The sequence below is a fragment of the Mesocricetus auratus genome, unplaced genomic scaffold, assembly GCF_017639785.1.
Source record: "Mesocricetus auratus isolate SY011 unplaced genomic scaffold, BCM_Maur_2.0 Super-Scaffold_100013, whole genome shotgun sequence".
NCBI classification, from domain to species: domain Eukaryota; kingdom Metazoa; phylum Chordata; class Mammalia; order Rodentia; family Cricetidae; genus Mesocricetus; species Mesocricetus auratus.
In genome coordinates, this window is record NW_024429196.1 from 10,916,010 (window position 1) to 10,930,338 (window position 14,329).

Genomic DNA, 14,329 nt, shown 5'->3' on the forward strand with positions numbered 1-14,329 from the left:
GACACTATGACCAGGGCAACTCCTAGAAAACATTTAATTGGGGTTTACTTACAATTTCAGAGCTTACTCCATTATCAACATGATGGGGAGCATGGCAGCACACAGGCAGGCAGACATGGTGCTGGAGAAGGCGCTGAGAGTGCTACATCATGATCCACAGTCAGCAGGAAGAGAGAAAGACCGAGCATGACATGGGTTTTTGAAACCTCAAAGCCCATCCTCAGTGACACACTTCCTCCAACAAGGTCACACCTCTGAATCCTCCTAAACCTATCAATGATTTCCTTCCACTACCTGGTGCCTAAGAATTCAAATATTTGAGCCTATGGGGCCAGTCTTTTTCAAACCACCACACCCACTGAACCCTGAAATTACATCGGCACCATGCCAATTTATATAATGCCGGGGACTGAACTCAGATTTTCCCACATGCCAAGCAAGCATTCTACCAGATGAGCTATGTCCTCAGTCCTATACTGAAAGACCCTTCAGTCTTTCTCTTGTGACCCTCGCCCCAAAGACCACCAGGGAGCCAAAGCTCGTTGCAAAATGCAAGAGGATTTTTATTAAGCCGGCGCACTGGGGAAGGAGTGAACCCCAAGCATAAATTACAACGAGTTTTTAAAACCTAAAACTGCAATCAGGGTGGTGGGGATACAAGGGGAGTTTGGAAGTTGGTGCCAGACCTTCATGAATCACTTAATGCTGTGGCTGTCTGGCTGACTGGCTCGTTGTCTGTCTCAGGCAATGTCTGTGCCCTGGCTGAACTTTGTGACCAGCCTGGAACCTTGAGGTCTGGGGAATGTTCCCAAGTCCTTGAGGACTGAGGTCTGGGAAATATTTTCAAGTCCTTGATGACCACCAGGGGAGGATGTCTATCTTTAAGTGCAGCTGCTCATGTCCAAGGATGGGACAGCTTAGTAATTTTTCAACTGTTGAGGGGATAACTTTTGGGGCTCTTCATTCCCCTCTCCTTCTAGTTACTAATTTCAATCCTGAAATTTATGTCTAACACTCAGTTCTAACTAAAGAATCATACTGTTGTCTAAGCATCAAAACTTGAACTGCACTCACTCTTTTTCTTACAAAAGTAACTAAGTGATTAAGAATGCAAGGTCCAAAGGAGTAGAATAAGCAAGGGACGCATCCGGGTGGACAACAGAGTGGTGAACCACGGTGACTTTTTCTGAGGATGGCGCTAACTCCATCCTCTCCAGTTTACCTTGCTCTTACATCCCCCCTTTTCTTATAGGCAACCCACTCTTGGGTTACTAGTGGACAATTTAAAAGACTCTGGGGAAATTTGGGGTACAAGTTCTACTGTCCTCTTGTCCCCTATGCAAGGGAGTTTTCTTTTGACTTAGCATTTCAACCAGGGAAAAGGGACAACGTATTCGTTCCTGTGCTACCTCCTGCTGACTTTTGGGGTGTTGTTGTCAGGGGTCCAAGCAGGCTGAAATGCTAGTCAAAAGCAAAAAGGGGATTTAGACAAGGGGGTCTTTATCAGAAGCAGCTGGCTCCAAGACTCTGTTGAAGATATGGGGAGTGTTCACATTGGCTGGACTGGTCCATAGCAGCAAGTCCAGGGTTCACAGTCTTTTGGAGCAGGCTGTAGTCAGCAACTGATGCTTGGATGTGTCTGCCAGAAGTGTAAACCTGTTGAGACATGTTTAAACTAGGAACAGAAGTTAAAATTTATGTGCTCAGTCAGAACTCTTAGACCCATAGTTTTAGTGATCAGGAAGAGCAGGAGTCCCAAGACCAGGAGAGAAAATCCCATCCTCAGGAACAGACAGGTGGGAAACTTATCTGGAGTCCTTTTGACCTGTGAGAAGTGGGTCCAAGCTTTATGGCTTTTTGGTCCTCTGAAGCCTATATGAACTTTATTGTACAAGAGGGCATAAAAGTTTTAGATATATTAGCATTATCAATCTGTATTTAAATCCACATTGCAGAAAAAACAGATATTGGATATCTGTAATAGACTTATACCTTTAAGTCTCAACAGAACCTACGGGTTTGTACATTTTTCTTCTGTCCAGAGAGGGCCAGGTATGGATTGGACAGAGATACCTTTGGCCTGATGAGAAGCCCTTTAGATTTATACTTAGATGACAACCAAAATAAATTGAAATTATTGAGCTTGTGACTGAACAGCAGGTAGTCACTGCTCTATCAGCTTATCAGAACTTTATTAAAGGGTAAGCTCTGAACTTTTATATCATAGAAGGGGAAAACAGTTTAAAATCACCACTGAATTCACACAGCTTTTGATCCAGAGTAACCTTAATTACCACACTTTCCTAAGCTGTGTGTGGTGTTAAAGGTCTGACCTGAGGAGTGTACTTTTACCTCACTTTATTCTTCCAGGGGTTCCAAGTTTTTGGACCCCAAGAGGGGCTCACAGATCAAATTTATGCTTTTGAGTCTTGCATCCTATCTGCTGTAAAAAAACAGCATGCTAACATCTTCATCTCATTCTGTGGTTTTTTTAAAAAAATTTTTCCCTACCAAATCTAAACTTAGTGTAGAGGATAGCATTTGCATGTTTTATTTTTCATTGCAATTTTTTCCTTACAGGGGAAAGTTGTCTCTGGGAAAATAGCTGAACCTCAGCTGCTTATCTTACCACCCACAGCAAAAACAACATGACTCACACCATAGCCTCCTTACAGTTATGTTCTAGATGTGTTATCAGGGTTCACAATATACTCCCTACTCTCTTAGATGACTTGGGGGCATACATGTTCATTGAGGAGGCATGCCACTCCATACCATGTAGAGAAGGGCAGCTGCAATGGGATTCTCCCAAAGGACTCTCTATACTCAGACAGGTTGGCTTACGGTGTAAGCTTTGTCAGGGGTCATTGGTATTGACTGACTTCCATCTTGACTTAAGGTTGGAGAGTTCAAACCTATTCTTGCTCTTCAAGGATAAACAGCAGGATGTTTGGCCTCAGGTGTAGCTACTGGATGTCTTGACCCTTAAGACCAAATTATAAGATGTTTGATTAGGGTGTGGTGACCAGATGTTTTGAGTATTAAGGAGGTAAGTACGCTTATTTGCTCCTTGTATCATGGTAAAGAAGTCTTTTGCGCCTCCAAAGCCACAGAGAAACCCTGTCTCGAAAAACCAAAAAAAAAAAAAAAGAAGTTTTTTGCTCTACCCTTTTGACAGGGGAATAGGGATATGAGTAATAAACTTGGGGTGTCTGCAGTATTCACAGAGTGCCCTTCTGTCTCTTGTCTCTTTTCAATTCTCACATCTTCTTTCAGGTATGTTTGAACTCATCGGCTGGACCTGGCAATGCTTTACCAACCACCATGGCTATAGGAAAGAAAAGACTAACCATCCCCTGTGACATGGGGGAAAGCAGTCATATTGTGATTGCCTCATGAATGTTCTACTCTCAAATAGATCAGCTTCTGCAGCATGTCTTATCATTTACTGTATGGGGCCATGAAAACGTGTCTCCTCAGCTATCTTTGCTTCTGTCAGTCTTGGTTTGGGTACCAATTATGTTGCATGACTTTTCCTGGAGATGATTAAACATCTCTTCACCTCAGATAGGGCACTGATGGCAGACCAAAGAAACCATTTCACCCGGTTTTAGCTTGGTGAACCAATGAGTTTATTTGGGTTATTTTCAAGACTACATGTGAGGGGTTACTTACAGGAGCATGGGTGACTCAAAGACAGTTGCATCATTGAGAAGCCCACCCCAGCATCCTGAAATTGTTTACCATTTTTATAACCTTGAGGAGAGGGTCCATGAGTCTCATAATTTGATGAGCTTCATGTGTCTTATAAGATTTATGAGTGTCTCAATCTCAATAGCCTCCATCCTCTCTTTTCCCTCAGGAAGAAATGTTTCAACCATGAGAAGATAGCCATCCAACAGTTTCATTTAAAACAATTAATATATAAATATACATACATACATATATGACAGTGTACTAGTCAGGGTTCTCTAGAGTAACAGAACTCAATAAGTGTGTGTGTGTGTGTGTGTGTGTGTGTGTGTGTGTGATTTATCATAATAGCTTACAGGCTATGGTCCAGCTAATCCAATAATGGCTAGCTATAAATGAAACACCTAAACATCCAAGGATTCAGTAGTTGTTCCGTCCATGAGGTTGGATGTCTCAGCTGGTCTTTAGTATACTCTGGAATTCAGTAGGCTCTAATGCCAGAGAAGGAATGAATATGCTAGCAAGGTTGAGAGCATGCAGGCAAAGAGAGAGCAAGCTTCCTTCTTCAATGTCTTTTTTTTTTCTTCTATGTCTTTTTATATAGGCTGTTAACAGGTGTGGTCTGTATTAAAGTGAATCTTTCCCCCTCGGAAGGTCCGGATTAAAGGCTTATCTTCCAACGTCAAAGATCTGGATTAAAAGTGAGTCTTCCCATTTCAAATGATTTAATGAAGAAAAATACCTGGGGGGGGGTATGCTTAGTCATTTGGGTTTTAGTTCATTCCAGATGTAGTCAAGTTGACAACCAAGACAGCCATCACAGACAGGAAAGTCAAAGCTGGTCTATGTGGGGGTGGGGGTGAGGTTAGTGCAATGAAGAGAGGGAGTAAGAGAAAGTGATGGAGGGGAAGAAAGAGAAGCAGTTCCACGTTTTCTCTCACATGTGTGATCTAGGTGTGCGTGTGATATATGATATGAAGAAGAATGAGAGGATGAAAGAGATGGGTAAGGATGGGATGAAGGAGAGCAGTGAGGATAATCAATGTGAATAAAGCGTAATGATATGCGAGTGTAAAATGTCTTAATGAAGTATATTTTGTATGCCAACTACAAATTAATTTTTTTACATTTATTTACTGTGTGTGTGTGCATGTGTGAGTACACATGTGTGTGATCACAAGCCAAGATGCATGTGTGTTGGTCAGAGGACAACTTGTGGGTGTTGGTTCTCTCCCTCTACCATATGGATCACAGGGATCTAACTCAGGTCACCAGGTTTTGGCAGCAAGTGCCTTTACCCACTGAACCACTTCAGCAGCACTGAAATTAGCATTAAAAGATGCTTTTGTTGGCTCTTGCCTCCCCCTCTTCCCTTTTCCCTCCTACCCCTTATTGGTTTGCTTCCCAATGGTACTCACACATTTGTTTTTGGGAGCTGGTTCTCTCCTTCCACCATGTATGGCTCAGAGATGGAATTTAGTTCCTCAGGCTAGGTGGCAGGCACCTTTACTATCTTGCTGGCCCCAGTTTCTTTTCTCTGACAATGGTGGAGGTTCTCTGGCTCTCACTTTCATTGTCAACACAGCATCTGCACAATACCATTTAAAGTTCATTATATGGTGCTCTTTGTTGTTGTGACAGGGTCTCTCTAAGTAGCTCTGACTGTCCTGGAACTTACTATGTAGAGCAGGCTGGCTTTGAACTATCTGTCTCTGACTCCAAAATTCTAGGATGAAAGGTGTGCACCACAACACCTGGCTCTATCATCTTTTTTTTTGTTTGTTTGTTTTTTGTTTTTTTGAGACAAGGTTTCTCTGTGGCTTTGGAGGCTGTCCTGGAACTCACTCTGTAGACCAGGCTAGCCTCGAACTCACAGAGATCCACCTGCCTCTGCCTCCCGAGTGCTGGGATTAAAGGCATGCGCCACCAACGCCCGGCTGGCTCTATCATCTTTTAATAGGGAAACATAAAGGATATTGCCACCTATGTCTTCCTTCCTGGAGGAAGTAGGGCTCTGTTTCACCTTCAGTGTGCCTCTTTTTTATCAGTTTAGTTATTTTGTCTTAAAATAGGTTTAGCTGGTAAGGAGGGCTCAAGAGGGGTGGGGGGCACAGGGATCTGCTTGGGAAGGGGAACTAAAATAGATTTCCTGAATGGACTGGGGGTGGATGGGGATGGGAAGGGGAGGGATCAGGCAGTTGGTAGGGTGTGAGTGTGAGGTGTATTTGGAGAGACGACAAGGGGCTTTGGGGGATGATGTGGAACCATAGTGCAGTGGAAACTCCCTGGAATCTTTGAGGGTGACCCCATCAAAGACTCCTAGTAATGGGGGAACAAAACCTGAAGTAGCCATCTTCTATAAGCAGGCAAGGCTTTCAGCAGTGGGACTGAGGCACCAACCCAGCCACAAAACCTTTGACCTACAATGTGTCCGGTCTTCCAGATGTGCTGGGGTAATGGTGGCACAGAACTTGAGGCCCATACCACCAGAGCTGTGCCTGACACAGCCTGTATGGCCAGGAACCAGAGACTGGACAGCCCAGGGACCTAGGATAGAACCAAACACAACCGAGAAAAAAAGTTCAGTAAAATGATTATTAACAACATTCTTCTTCACGCATAGATTGTGCCCAGTCCAGTTGTCATCAGAGGGACATCAAACTTGGGTTCTCTGGTAGAACAGTAGGTACCCCTAACTCCCCCATGGTTGGTTTTATTTTTCTTTCTTTCTTTCTTTTTTTTTTTTTTTGGTTTTTTTTTTCGAGACAGGGTTTCTCTGTGGCTTTGGAGGCTGTCCTAGAACTCACTCTGTAGACCAGGCTGGTCTCGAACTCACAGAGATCCGCCTGCCTCTGCCTCCCGAGTGCTGGGATTAAAGGCGTGCGCCACCAATGCCCGGCCTTTTTCTTTCTTTCTTATAACCAAGTAGTGTGGTGGTCTGAATTCTTAGTTCCAGTACTTGGAAGGCAGAGGCAACAGGAGCTCTAGTTCACAAACAGCTTGGGCTATTCAGTGTCTGCCTCAAAAACAAGGCACAGGGAATTTCTTTCTTTTCTGGTTTTTCAAGACAGGGTTTCTCTGTGGCTTTGGAGGCTGTCCTCAAACTCACTCTTGTAGACCAGACTGGTCTCAAACTTACAGAGATCTGCCTGCCTCTGCCTCCTGAGTGCTGGGATTAAAGGCGTGGGCCACCACCCTGGCAGCACAGGGAATTTCTAAACAATTAATAAAAGTATCAAGATAAAACAAAAAGTTACAGAGATAGCTCAGGGATTAGGATCACTTGCTCTTGCTGACAGTCTGGGTTCTAAATGGCTGCTTCCAACCACCTGTAACTCCAATTCCAGAGGATCTGATGCCATCTTCTGGCCTCTGGGGGTATCATGTAGGCCTAACTCTCATACACATAAAATAATTTTTTTTTAATTATCACATTCAGCACAATACATCCTAAAAAAAACAAAAAACAGACTCCAGAAGATTTGGAATGGGGATTCAACTTAATGGTAGAGCCCCTGTCTAGCATTTGAGTTGTTCGGAGTTAAATCCCCAGTACCATGGCCACCACCACCACTACCATGAGTAACAATGACCTTACGCACGCTACAGTGAAGCTGAAATGGGAGGATCGTATGTAAAACTTTCAGCCATTGAAGTCCCAGTCAACAAAAACTAAAGCACTAGCGTGTCGTGGTGGTGCACACCTGTAATCCCAGCACTGAGGAGGCAGAAGTAGGAGGACCAAAAGTTCAAATTCATCCTTAGGCACATAGTGAATGTGAGGCCAGTATGAGTTACACAAGACGCTGATTCAAAACAACAACAATAGAAAAAAAAAAACACCAAAACTTAAAAAAGCATTTCATCTTGGGTGTGACAGCATGTATCATGAATCAGCATTTGGGAACTTTGGGTAGAAGCATCTCAAGGAGTTCCAGGGCAGCCTCATTTACATAGTGATGAAGGCCAGCCTAGGCTACATAGGATTCTGTCTCAAAAAACCAAACCAACCAAATAAACAAATTAAAAAGAAATACTAGCCAGGCAGCTGTGTAGCACACCTTTAATCCCAGCACTTTGGAAGCAGTGGATCTATGTGAGTTCATGGCCAGCCTGATCTAAAAAGCTACACAGAGAAACCCTGTGGGGGATGGGAGAGAAATACTAATTTAATTGACATCATTCTACCAATTATTTTTTTCAGAGAACAAAAATTTCTATTCTAATCCTACCTAGTGCTGTACCTCCCAGCAGAAGTCAGTCTGAGTTTATTGTTGTGAAATGTTACTTTAACTATGTAGAGATGTGTTACATTTTTTAACAAAGCATTTGTTTAACTAGACAAAAGTGTTACATTTATTTATGTTGCATTTGTCTAATTAGTGCTGCATTTGTTTTACCTTACCTGCTTAAGGCAATTTCATGGTCTAAAAAGCAGAATGGCCAATAGTTAGGCAGTAGAGGGATAGGGGGTTGGCAGGCAGAGGAGGAATCTAGGCTAGAGAAAATGAGAGAAGAGAAAATGGAGAAAGAAAGGGAGACACCTGGGGCCAGTCAGCTAGGCAGCTAGCTGCCAGCCTAGAACAGCAGGAAAGTAGGACACACAGAAGAAAGAAAGGTAAAAATCCCGGAGGCAAAACATAGACGAGAAAAAGGTTAATTACGTTATAACAGCTAGTGGGACACGCATAAGCTAAGGCCAAGCATTCATAACTAATAATAAGTCTCCATGTGATGATTTGGGAGCTGGTTGACAGCCCAAAAGAAAACCTGCTACAGTTAATCTTCAGCTTTGTCCTCTTGATAGCAGCTACAAAGCAATTCTGTGTGAGAAACTCAAAACTCATCAAGCAGTCGAATTTGTTGTCGAGTAAAAACACATAGGAAGAAATCTGAATGTCGACTTTCCTTCTATATTTATGATTTAAAATTGAAGCTTGGTAATGTAGCACAGGGGTTGAGTAACCAGCTAGCAAGCAAGCATAAGGCCCAAGCCTTTTACCTCCAATCATGACACTATTTAAAAAAAATAGCTTAGTGACTGCAAACAACTTTAGTGCTTTGGTTTTTGGCTGCAAACAATCTCATAAGTGTTTTGTAGGTTGTCTGTGAGCATATGATCCTCCTGCCTCAGCTCCTTCTTGCTGGGATTGTAGAGGGGAGCCACCACATCCAGCTTGACATAAGAGAATTTCTAAAGAGCACCAATAAAAGAAGTAATGTTTTGCTGCCTTAAAGATAATTTTAATAAGGAGACATATCCAATTAGTGTGAAAATTGAGAGAATAAAGTCTATAAAAGTTGGAAAATGTAAGGCATTTCTATGAGGCAACAAGTGGTTAAGTTTTAGCTACAGTGCTACAGAGGAATTATCTTACAATGTTTAAAACTGATCTGCACATCTTTTGTTTGGTTGTTTTTGTTTTTCGAGATAGGGTTTGTCTGTGGCTTTGGAGGCTGTCCTGGAACTAGCTCTTGTAGACCAGACTGGTCTCAAACTCACAGAGATCCACCTGCCTCTGCTTCTGGAGTGCTGGCCTGGCCTGATCTGCACATCTTAGAAGAGGTATAACTGTGCTCACATATAGTCCTAGTACTTAGAATGCTGGAGCAGGAGGATCAGGGGTTCAACATCAGCCTTGGCTACAGAGCAAATTTAAGGTCAGCCTGGGTACATAAGACCTTGCTTTAGAAAAAACAAAAACAGTAGATTTATGTGTCCTTGCTTGGGAATTCTGACACATGGGTCAAGGTAGTGCCCCAGATCTGGAAACTAGTCTTTGCAATAAATTCTTCATTAATTTTGATATGCAGTCAGAAAGGAAGAGGAGGCTGGGCATTGGTGGTACACGCACGCCTTTAATCCCAGTACTCCAGAAGCAGAGGCAGGCGGATCTCTGTGATTTCGAGACCAGCCTGGTCTACAAGAGCTAGTTTCAAGACAGCCTCCAAAAGCTACAGAGAAACCCTGACTCGAAACACCGCCCCCCCCAATGAAGAGGAGGTACTAGAGAGGTAGTGCTTGATCTTCTCACAGAGAACTCAAGTTGGGCTCATACCACCAACATGGAGGCTCACAGCTGAATATAACTCCAGTTGCAGGAGATCTGATGCCTCTTCTGATCTCAGAGGGCTCATGCAAGTACATGGGGTACATACATACCATAGGCACACACACATACATATGAAAACAAACAAACAAACAAACAAACAAATAAATGTATGGTCAAGGTAAAATCCACTGTTCTCAAGTTAAAGGGACTAAGAGATCATTTATTTTGGAAGGTTTTAATGTAAAAGCAGTTTCATTAAATTTTTGTTTTACACAACAAAGAAAGTCATAAACCAAGACAAATATAAAAGTCATTGAACATTGATGGGCACACCAGGGAGCAGATACATTGATATGGGGGGGGGGAAGCTATTTTATAGGTCCAAGGTGCTCTTTGATCGGTGGGAGCCAGTGTCCCGTTAATAGCTTCTAAGAGGTTTTTATTTATCACAAGGTGTTAGTTCAGATAGAGTGAGGCAAGGAATGGCTGTTCCAGAAGGCCAAACTAGTTCAAGATAATTAGCTTTTGACATATGAAATTCTAACCTCTCCACAATACTGAAATCCCAGTTTACCAGTTTCTGCAGACAAACTCTTTGCAGGAGCTTTGTTTTTGATTTTTGTTTTTGTCCACAGCCAAACACAGCTTCTTTATAGAAATTTTGTTCTATACATATATATAATACATAAATAATACACAAGTATAATAAATAATATATAAATAAAATATTTTTAAGTCTCCAAACTTGGCTGGTGAGATGGCTCAGCAGGTAAAGGTACCTGCCTCCAAGCCTTATGATGCAAATCGATCCCTGGGGCCCTCGAGGTGGAAGGGAGAGAGCTGACTTGCAAATTGTCCTCCACATGCATGTGCCACAAAATACATAAATGTGGTATTTTTATATTTACTTATTTATTGTTTTTGTTTTTGAGCAATGATTTCTTTGTCCTAGAACTAGCCAGTCTGTAGACCAGGCTGGCCTTGAACTCACAGAGATCTGCCTGCCTCTGCCTCTAAATGCGGCCCTGTAACTGATCAGGTTTTATTCTGACTTTTTTGTATGTATTACAACTGGAGTAGTTTGGGTTGCCCAAAATTTGGTAAACAGCAGGATTTTGTTACTGTGCCTCCTCCTAACCCTAACAACATCAAACACTGATTTGGGTTTTGTTGTTTCGAGACAGGGTTTCTCAGTGTAGCTCTGGCTGTTCTGGAACTCACTCTGTAGACCAGGGTGGCCTCAGAGATCTGCCTGCCTCTGTCTCCAGTGCTGATTCTTGACCGTGGCATCCTAGACAAGTGCTGTAAACTGAGCTACATCCTCTGTCTAAGGTCTGTAGCTATTTCTTTGAGACACTGACGCAAACAATTTCTCCCGGGAGGCAGCAGCAGGTGAGGAATAGGGACCGCTTCCGAGTACACCCCAGGTCCAGCGGCGTTTTCCATAACCATGGACACCGCCAAGGGGGATGCTCTTGAGGCCGGGGTACCCGGGAGGCCTTAGTGCCTCGCATGCGCCTCTGGCAGGGACCGAACCACCACACATGGGAACTGAAGCCAGGGACTGGAATCATCCCAGAAGACATTTAGGGAGAAAAGGATGAAGCATCGCTCGCCACCGTGGAAATAGTTGGAGAGGCGCAAGCGCAGAGGATGCTGGCTCCGGTTTCCTGCCCCACCCCTTTGCCCCCTTCTGGTCTTCCGCCCCTCCAGACAAGAAATTCCAGTACGCCCCGCCCCCAAGTGCTAACCACGCCCACCAAGGCCCCGCCCCGATCCCCGCTCGTTCTATTTAATTGTTGGATTGTCAGCTCTGCAATCCCGCTGACGGCCAGCAGGGGGCAGAGTTCGAGTCTGCAACTTTTTTTTTCTTCCCCCTGCTTGGCCCGCGTCCCGGAGAGAGGCGGTCGGCGTGGGGGAGGGGAGGGCGGGGCTCGAGACTCCAGTTCGCTCGGCTGCTAGCGCTGCTTTCTGTTCGCGTCGGCGGAGAGGCCGCGACAACCGCATCAGAGCTGACGTGGGCGCGACGTGGGGCCGCCGCCGCCGGGTTGCCTGGGCGGCGGCCGTCGAGCTCTGCGTCCCCACCTCCTCCCGTCCGTAATCAGTGACGAGGTCCGCTACGTAAACCCTTCGCGGCGGGTAAGTGGCGCGCCAGCCTCGCATCACAGCCCGCGGCGGGCGGCGGCGGCTGCTCGGGACGCGGCCTTCCTCCCGGCCTGCCCTGCCCTGCCCTGCCCTGCCCTGCTTGCCCTGCCCTGCCCTGCCCTGCCCTGCCCTGCCTTGCCCTTGCCGTGCCCTGCCCTGCCCGCACGGCCGCCCGCCCGCTCGCGGCTCGCCACCGACAGCTCACCAAAGTCCCGAGCGTGCAGCGGGCCGTCCGCGCTCGCCCTCTTCCGCGCCTCATGTGGGTACCGGCGGGAAAGCCTTCCCTCAGAGAGCCGGGCGACCGCTCGGGCTCCTCGGTCTTGACAGGAAAAAGGCGCCCAGAGGCCGTCGGGCCTGCTCGCCACAACCCTGGGACCGCCGCAGCGCCTTCACCCCAGCGTGGCGTACGCGCTGTAGATAGAAAAATAATGTACCTCGTGTCTTCAAAAAGCGAGGCGCAGGGACTGCACGATCGAGCCATCTGGGCCCACCCACTGCAGAGCCGGTGTGTGGAGGGGAGCGGCTCAGCGAGGCGCAGTTGGGGGCCCCAGGGGTCTCTCGTGACTGGTTCAGGGCCATCCACTACTGAGTTCCCAGACCCGCGGAGCAGGGGAGACGTATCCAGCACAGTTCTCCCCCCTGTCGCCTGTTACAGGTGTCTGCAACCGCCAGCTTTCCCTGGCAGGCGCTCACGGTGCCAGCACCCTACCCGGGGAAGCGGCTGTCTGCCCACCATCGGCCCCAAAGTCCAGCTGGAGCCCCCTCCCCCATCGGTGTGGCTTGGGTGACTTCCTGCTTTTCTGCCCTGTGTGAGTCGGGGCGGACTCGACTGCCCTCATCCAACATCACATTAATTAATTAATAATTGATGTTCGTGTTTTCACTCTGCTCACACCATCTTTCTCCCAGTTTTTGATAACAAGCTTGTTTCCCTTTGTCAGCTACCTGTTCTCCGAATCTCTGAACTTCGGACTCCTTCTCGAAGGAGCACTGTGTTCAGACAATATGTTTTGGCCAATAAATGTGATTATCCGGAAAAAAATTTATTTTTGAGAGAGGATCTCAAGTAGCCCCAGTTCCTTGAACTTCTGATCCTCCTGTCACCTCCTGGTGCTGGGATTGTAGACATGCACCATAGTGAAACTTTAGAAAGGGGTTTTAATCCTTCACACGTGAACCGTAATTGCTATATTAAATAGTGAAATGACACGAGCGATTTTGGTGAAGCCGTAAATAGATCAGTGTTAACCAGTGTTTTCCCAAGTGATAGTGCTTCATGTGGAATCATATTGGGAAGTGTGAAATTATAGTTACAGTGATGTTATATGTATGTTTGTAAGATATGAATAAATTTTAAATGTATAAACACAGAGGAACTTTTAGTCATTTTGCTTTTACACTGTGCCCAAAAGTTAATGAAATTTCCCTCTACTGAAAAAAATTAACACACTCCCAACATCATAGTGGATAGGCTGTATTCTGGTTTCCTCCAGAGGTAAATAACTTTGTGCTTATACAGTCTTGCTTAGAATATAGCCTATTATCAAGAAGTATTAACATACATAGGAATCCTGACCAAATCTTTACTAATATAAACATTACTCATTTTCTTTTCCATCACATTATCATTCAAGTAAATATTGGGTCATAAAACTGAACCAGGTTATGGCTGAAGGTAGGTAGTTACTAGAATGCTCTCAAATGCCCTGTCCTATTTATATAGACTTTCAAAAATAATTTTAAAAACTTTAATTTTGAAGGTGTATGTGTGAGAGGGGAGAGAGAGAGAATATGTTATATATAATGTATGCTCTCTGAGGCCAGAAAAGTATGTGTTATCCCTTGGAGCTGGAGTTAACAGTGATTGTGAGCTGCCTGGTGGTGGTGCTGGGAACTGAACTCAGGTCCTATGGAAGAACAAGAAGTGTTAATAATAGCCGCTCTTGCCATTGAGAGGCTTTAACTTTTAGAACAGTGTTAGAACCATTGGTTGATGGAGAAATAAACCTGACATACCTGAAATTTCTAAGTGTTTTTTTACCTTATTGAACTGATAAGTTTCATATATGAAAACAATTTTTGTTGTTTGTTTTGAGAAGGATCTCACTATGTGTCCCCAGGATGTCCTTGAACATGTCATCCTGCCTCAACCTTCCCAAGTGCTGGGATTATAGGTGTGTGCCAGCAGCCCTGACCAAAAGACAACTTTGAGAAGAGATATGAACATTGGATGTGATTTCAGTATTATCAGTGCAGGAGCTTAACCATAGATATGTTAGAAAAAATGTCTCACCTGCAACACAATGGGCATAAATGAACACTTTAGGTACTTACATTATTTCCTTTAGTTCAGTGGTATAACACTTGCCTAGCTTTGGAGAATCCCTTGATAGTTTCAGTCACCTGTGCCACCCCCCACAAAGGAAAAGAAATACATG

General features: G+C 44.8%; 2 protein-coding genes and 1 long non-coding RNA gene across 24 annotated transcripts in view; 2 read left to right on the forward strand and 1 right to left on the reverse strand.

Annotated features, from left to right (window-relative positions):
• Nucleotides 1–539: 539 nt before the first annotated feature.
• Nucleotides 540–5,401, reverse strand: LOC121143491. Its single transcript, XR_005880698.1, has 2 exons — nucleotides 5,112–5,401; nucleotides 540–1,656 (listed from the first exon to the last, which is right to left on the reverse strand). It is a non-coding gene; the product is annotated as an uncharacterized LOC121143491 (long non-coding RNA).
• Nucleotides 5,402–7,250: 1,849 nt separating this feature from the next.
• LOC121143725 lies at nucleotides 7,251–13,261 on the forward strand. Its single transcript, XM_040756191.1, has 4 exons — nucleotides 7,251–7,323; nucleotides 11,585–11,823; nucleotides 11,891–12,396; nucleotides 12,547–13,261. Exons 1-4 carry the CDS (start codon nucleotides 7,251–7,253, stop codon nucleotides 12,677–12,679), a joined length of 951 nt encoding a protein of 316 aa, XP_040612125.1. The 3' UTR covers nucleotides 12,680–13,261.
• Crem (cAMP responsive element modulator) overlaps nucleotides 11,704–14,329 on the forward strand; it is an 81,068-nt gene continuing 78,442 nt past the window's right edge. For 6 of the 22 annotated variants that reach the window (XM_021236000.2, XM_040755375.1, XM_005085177.4 and 3 more), the window contains exon 1: nucleotides 11,707–11,885. The gene's annotated coding sequence lies outside the window, so the exon portion shown is untranslated. Of the gene's footprint in view, nucleotides 11,886–14,329 lie in introns of all 22 variants that reach the window. The other 16 variants (XM_040755363.1, XM_040755372.1, XM_040755362.1 and 13 more) reach the window with 7 other exon arrangements.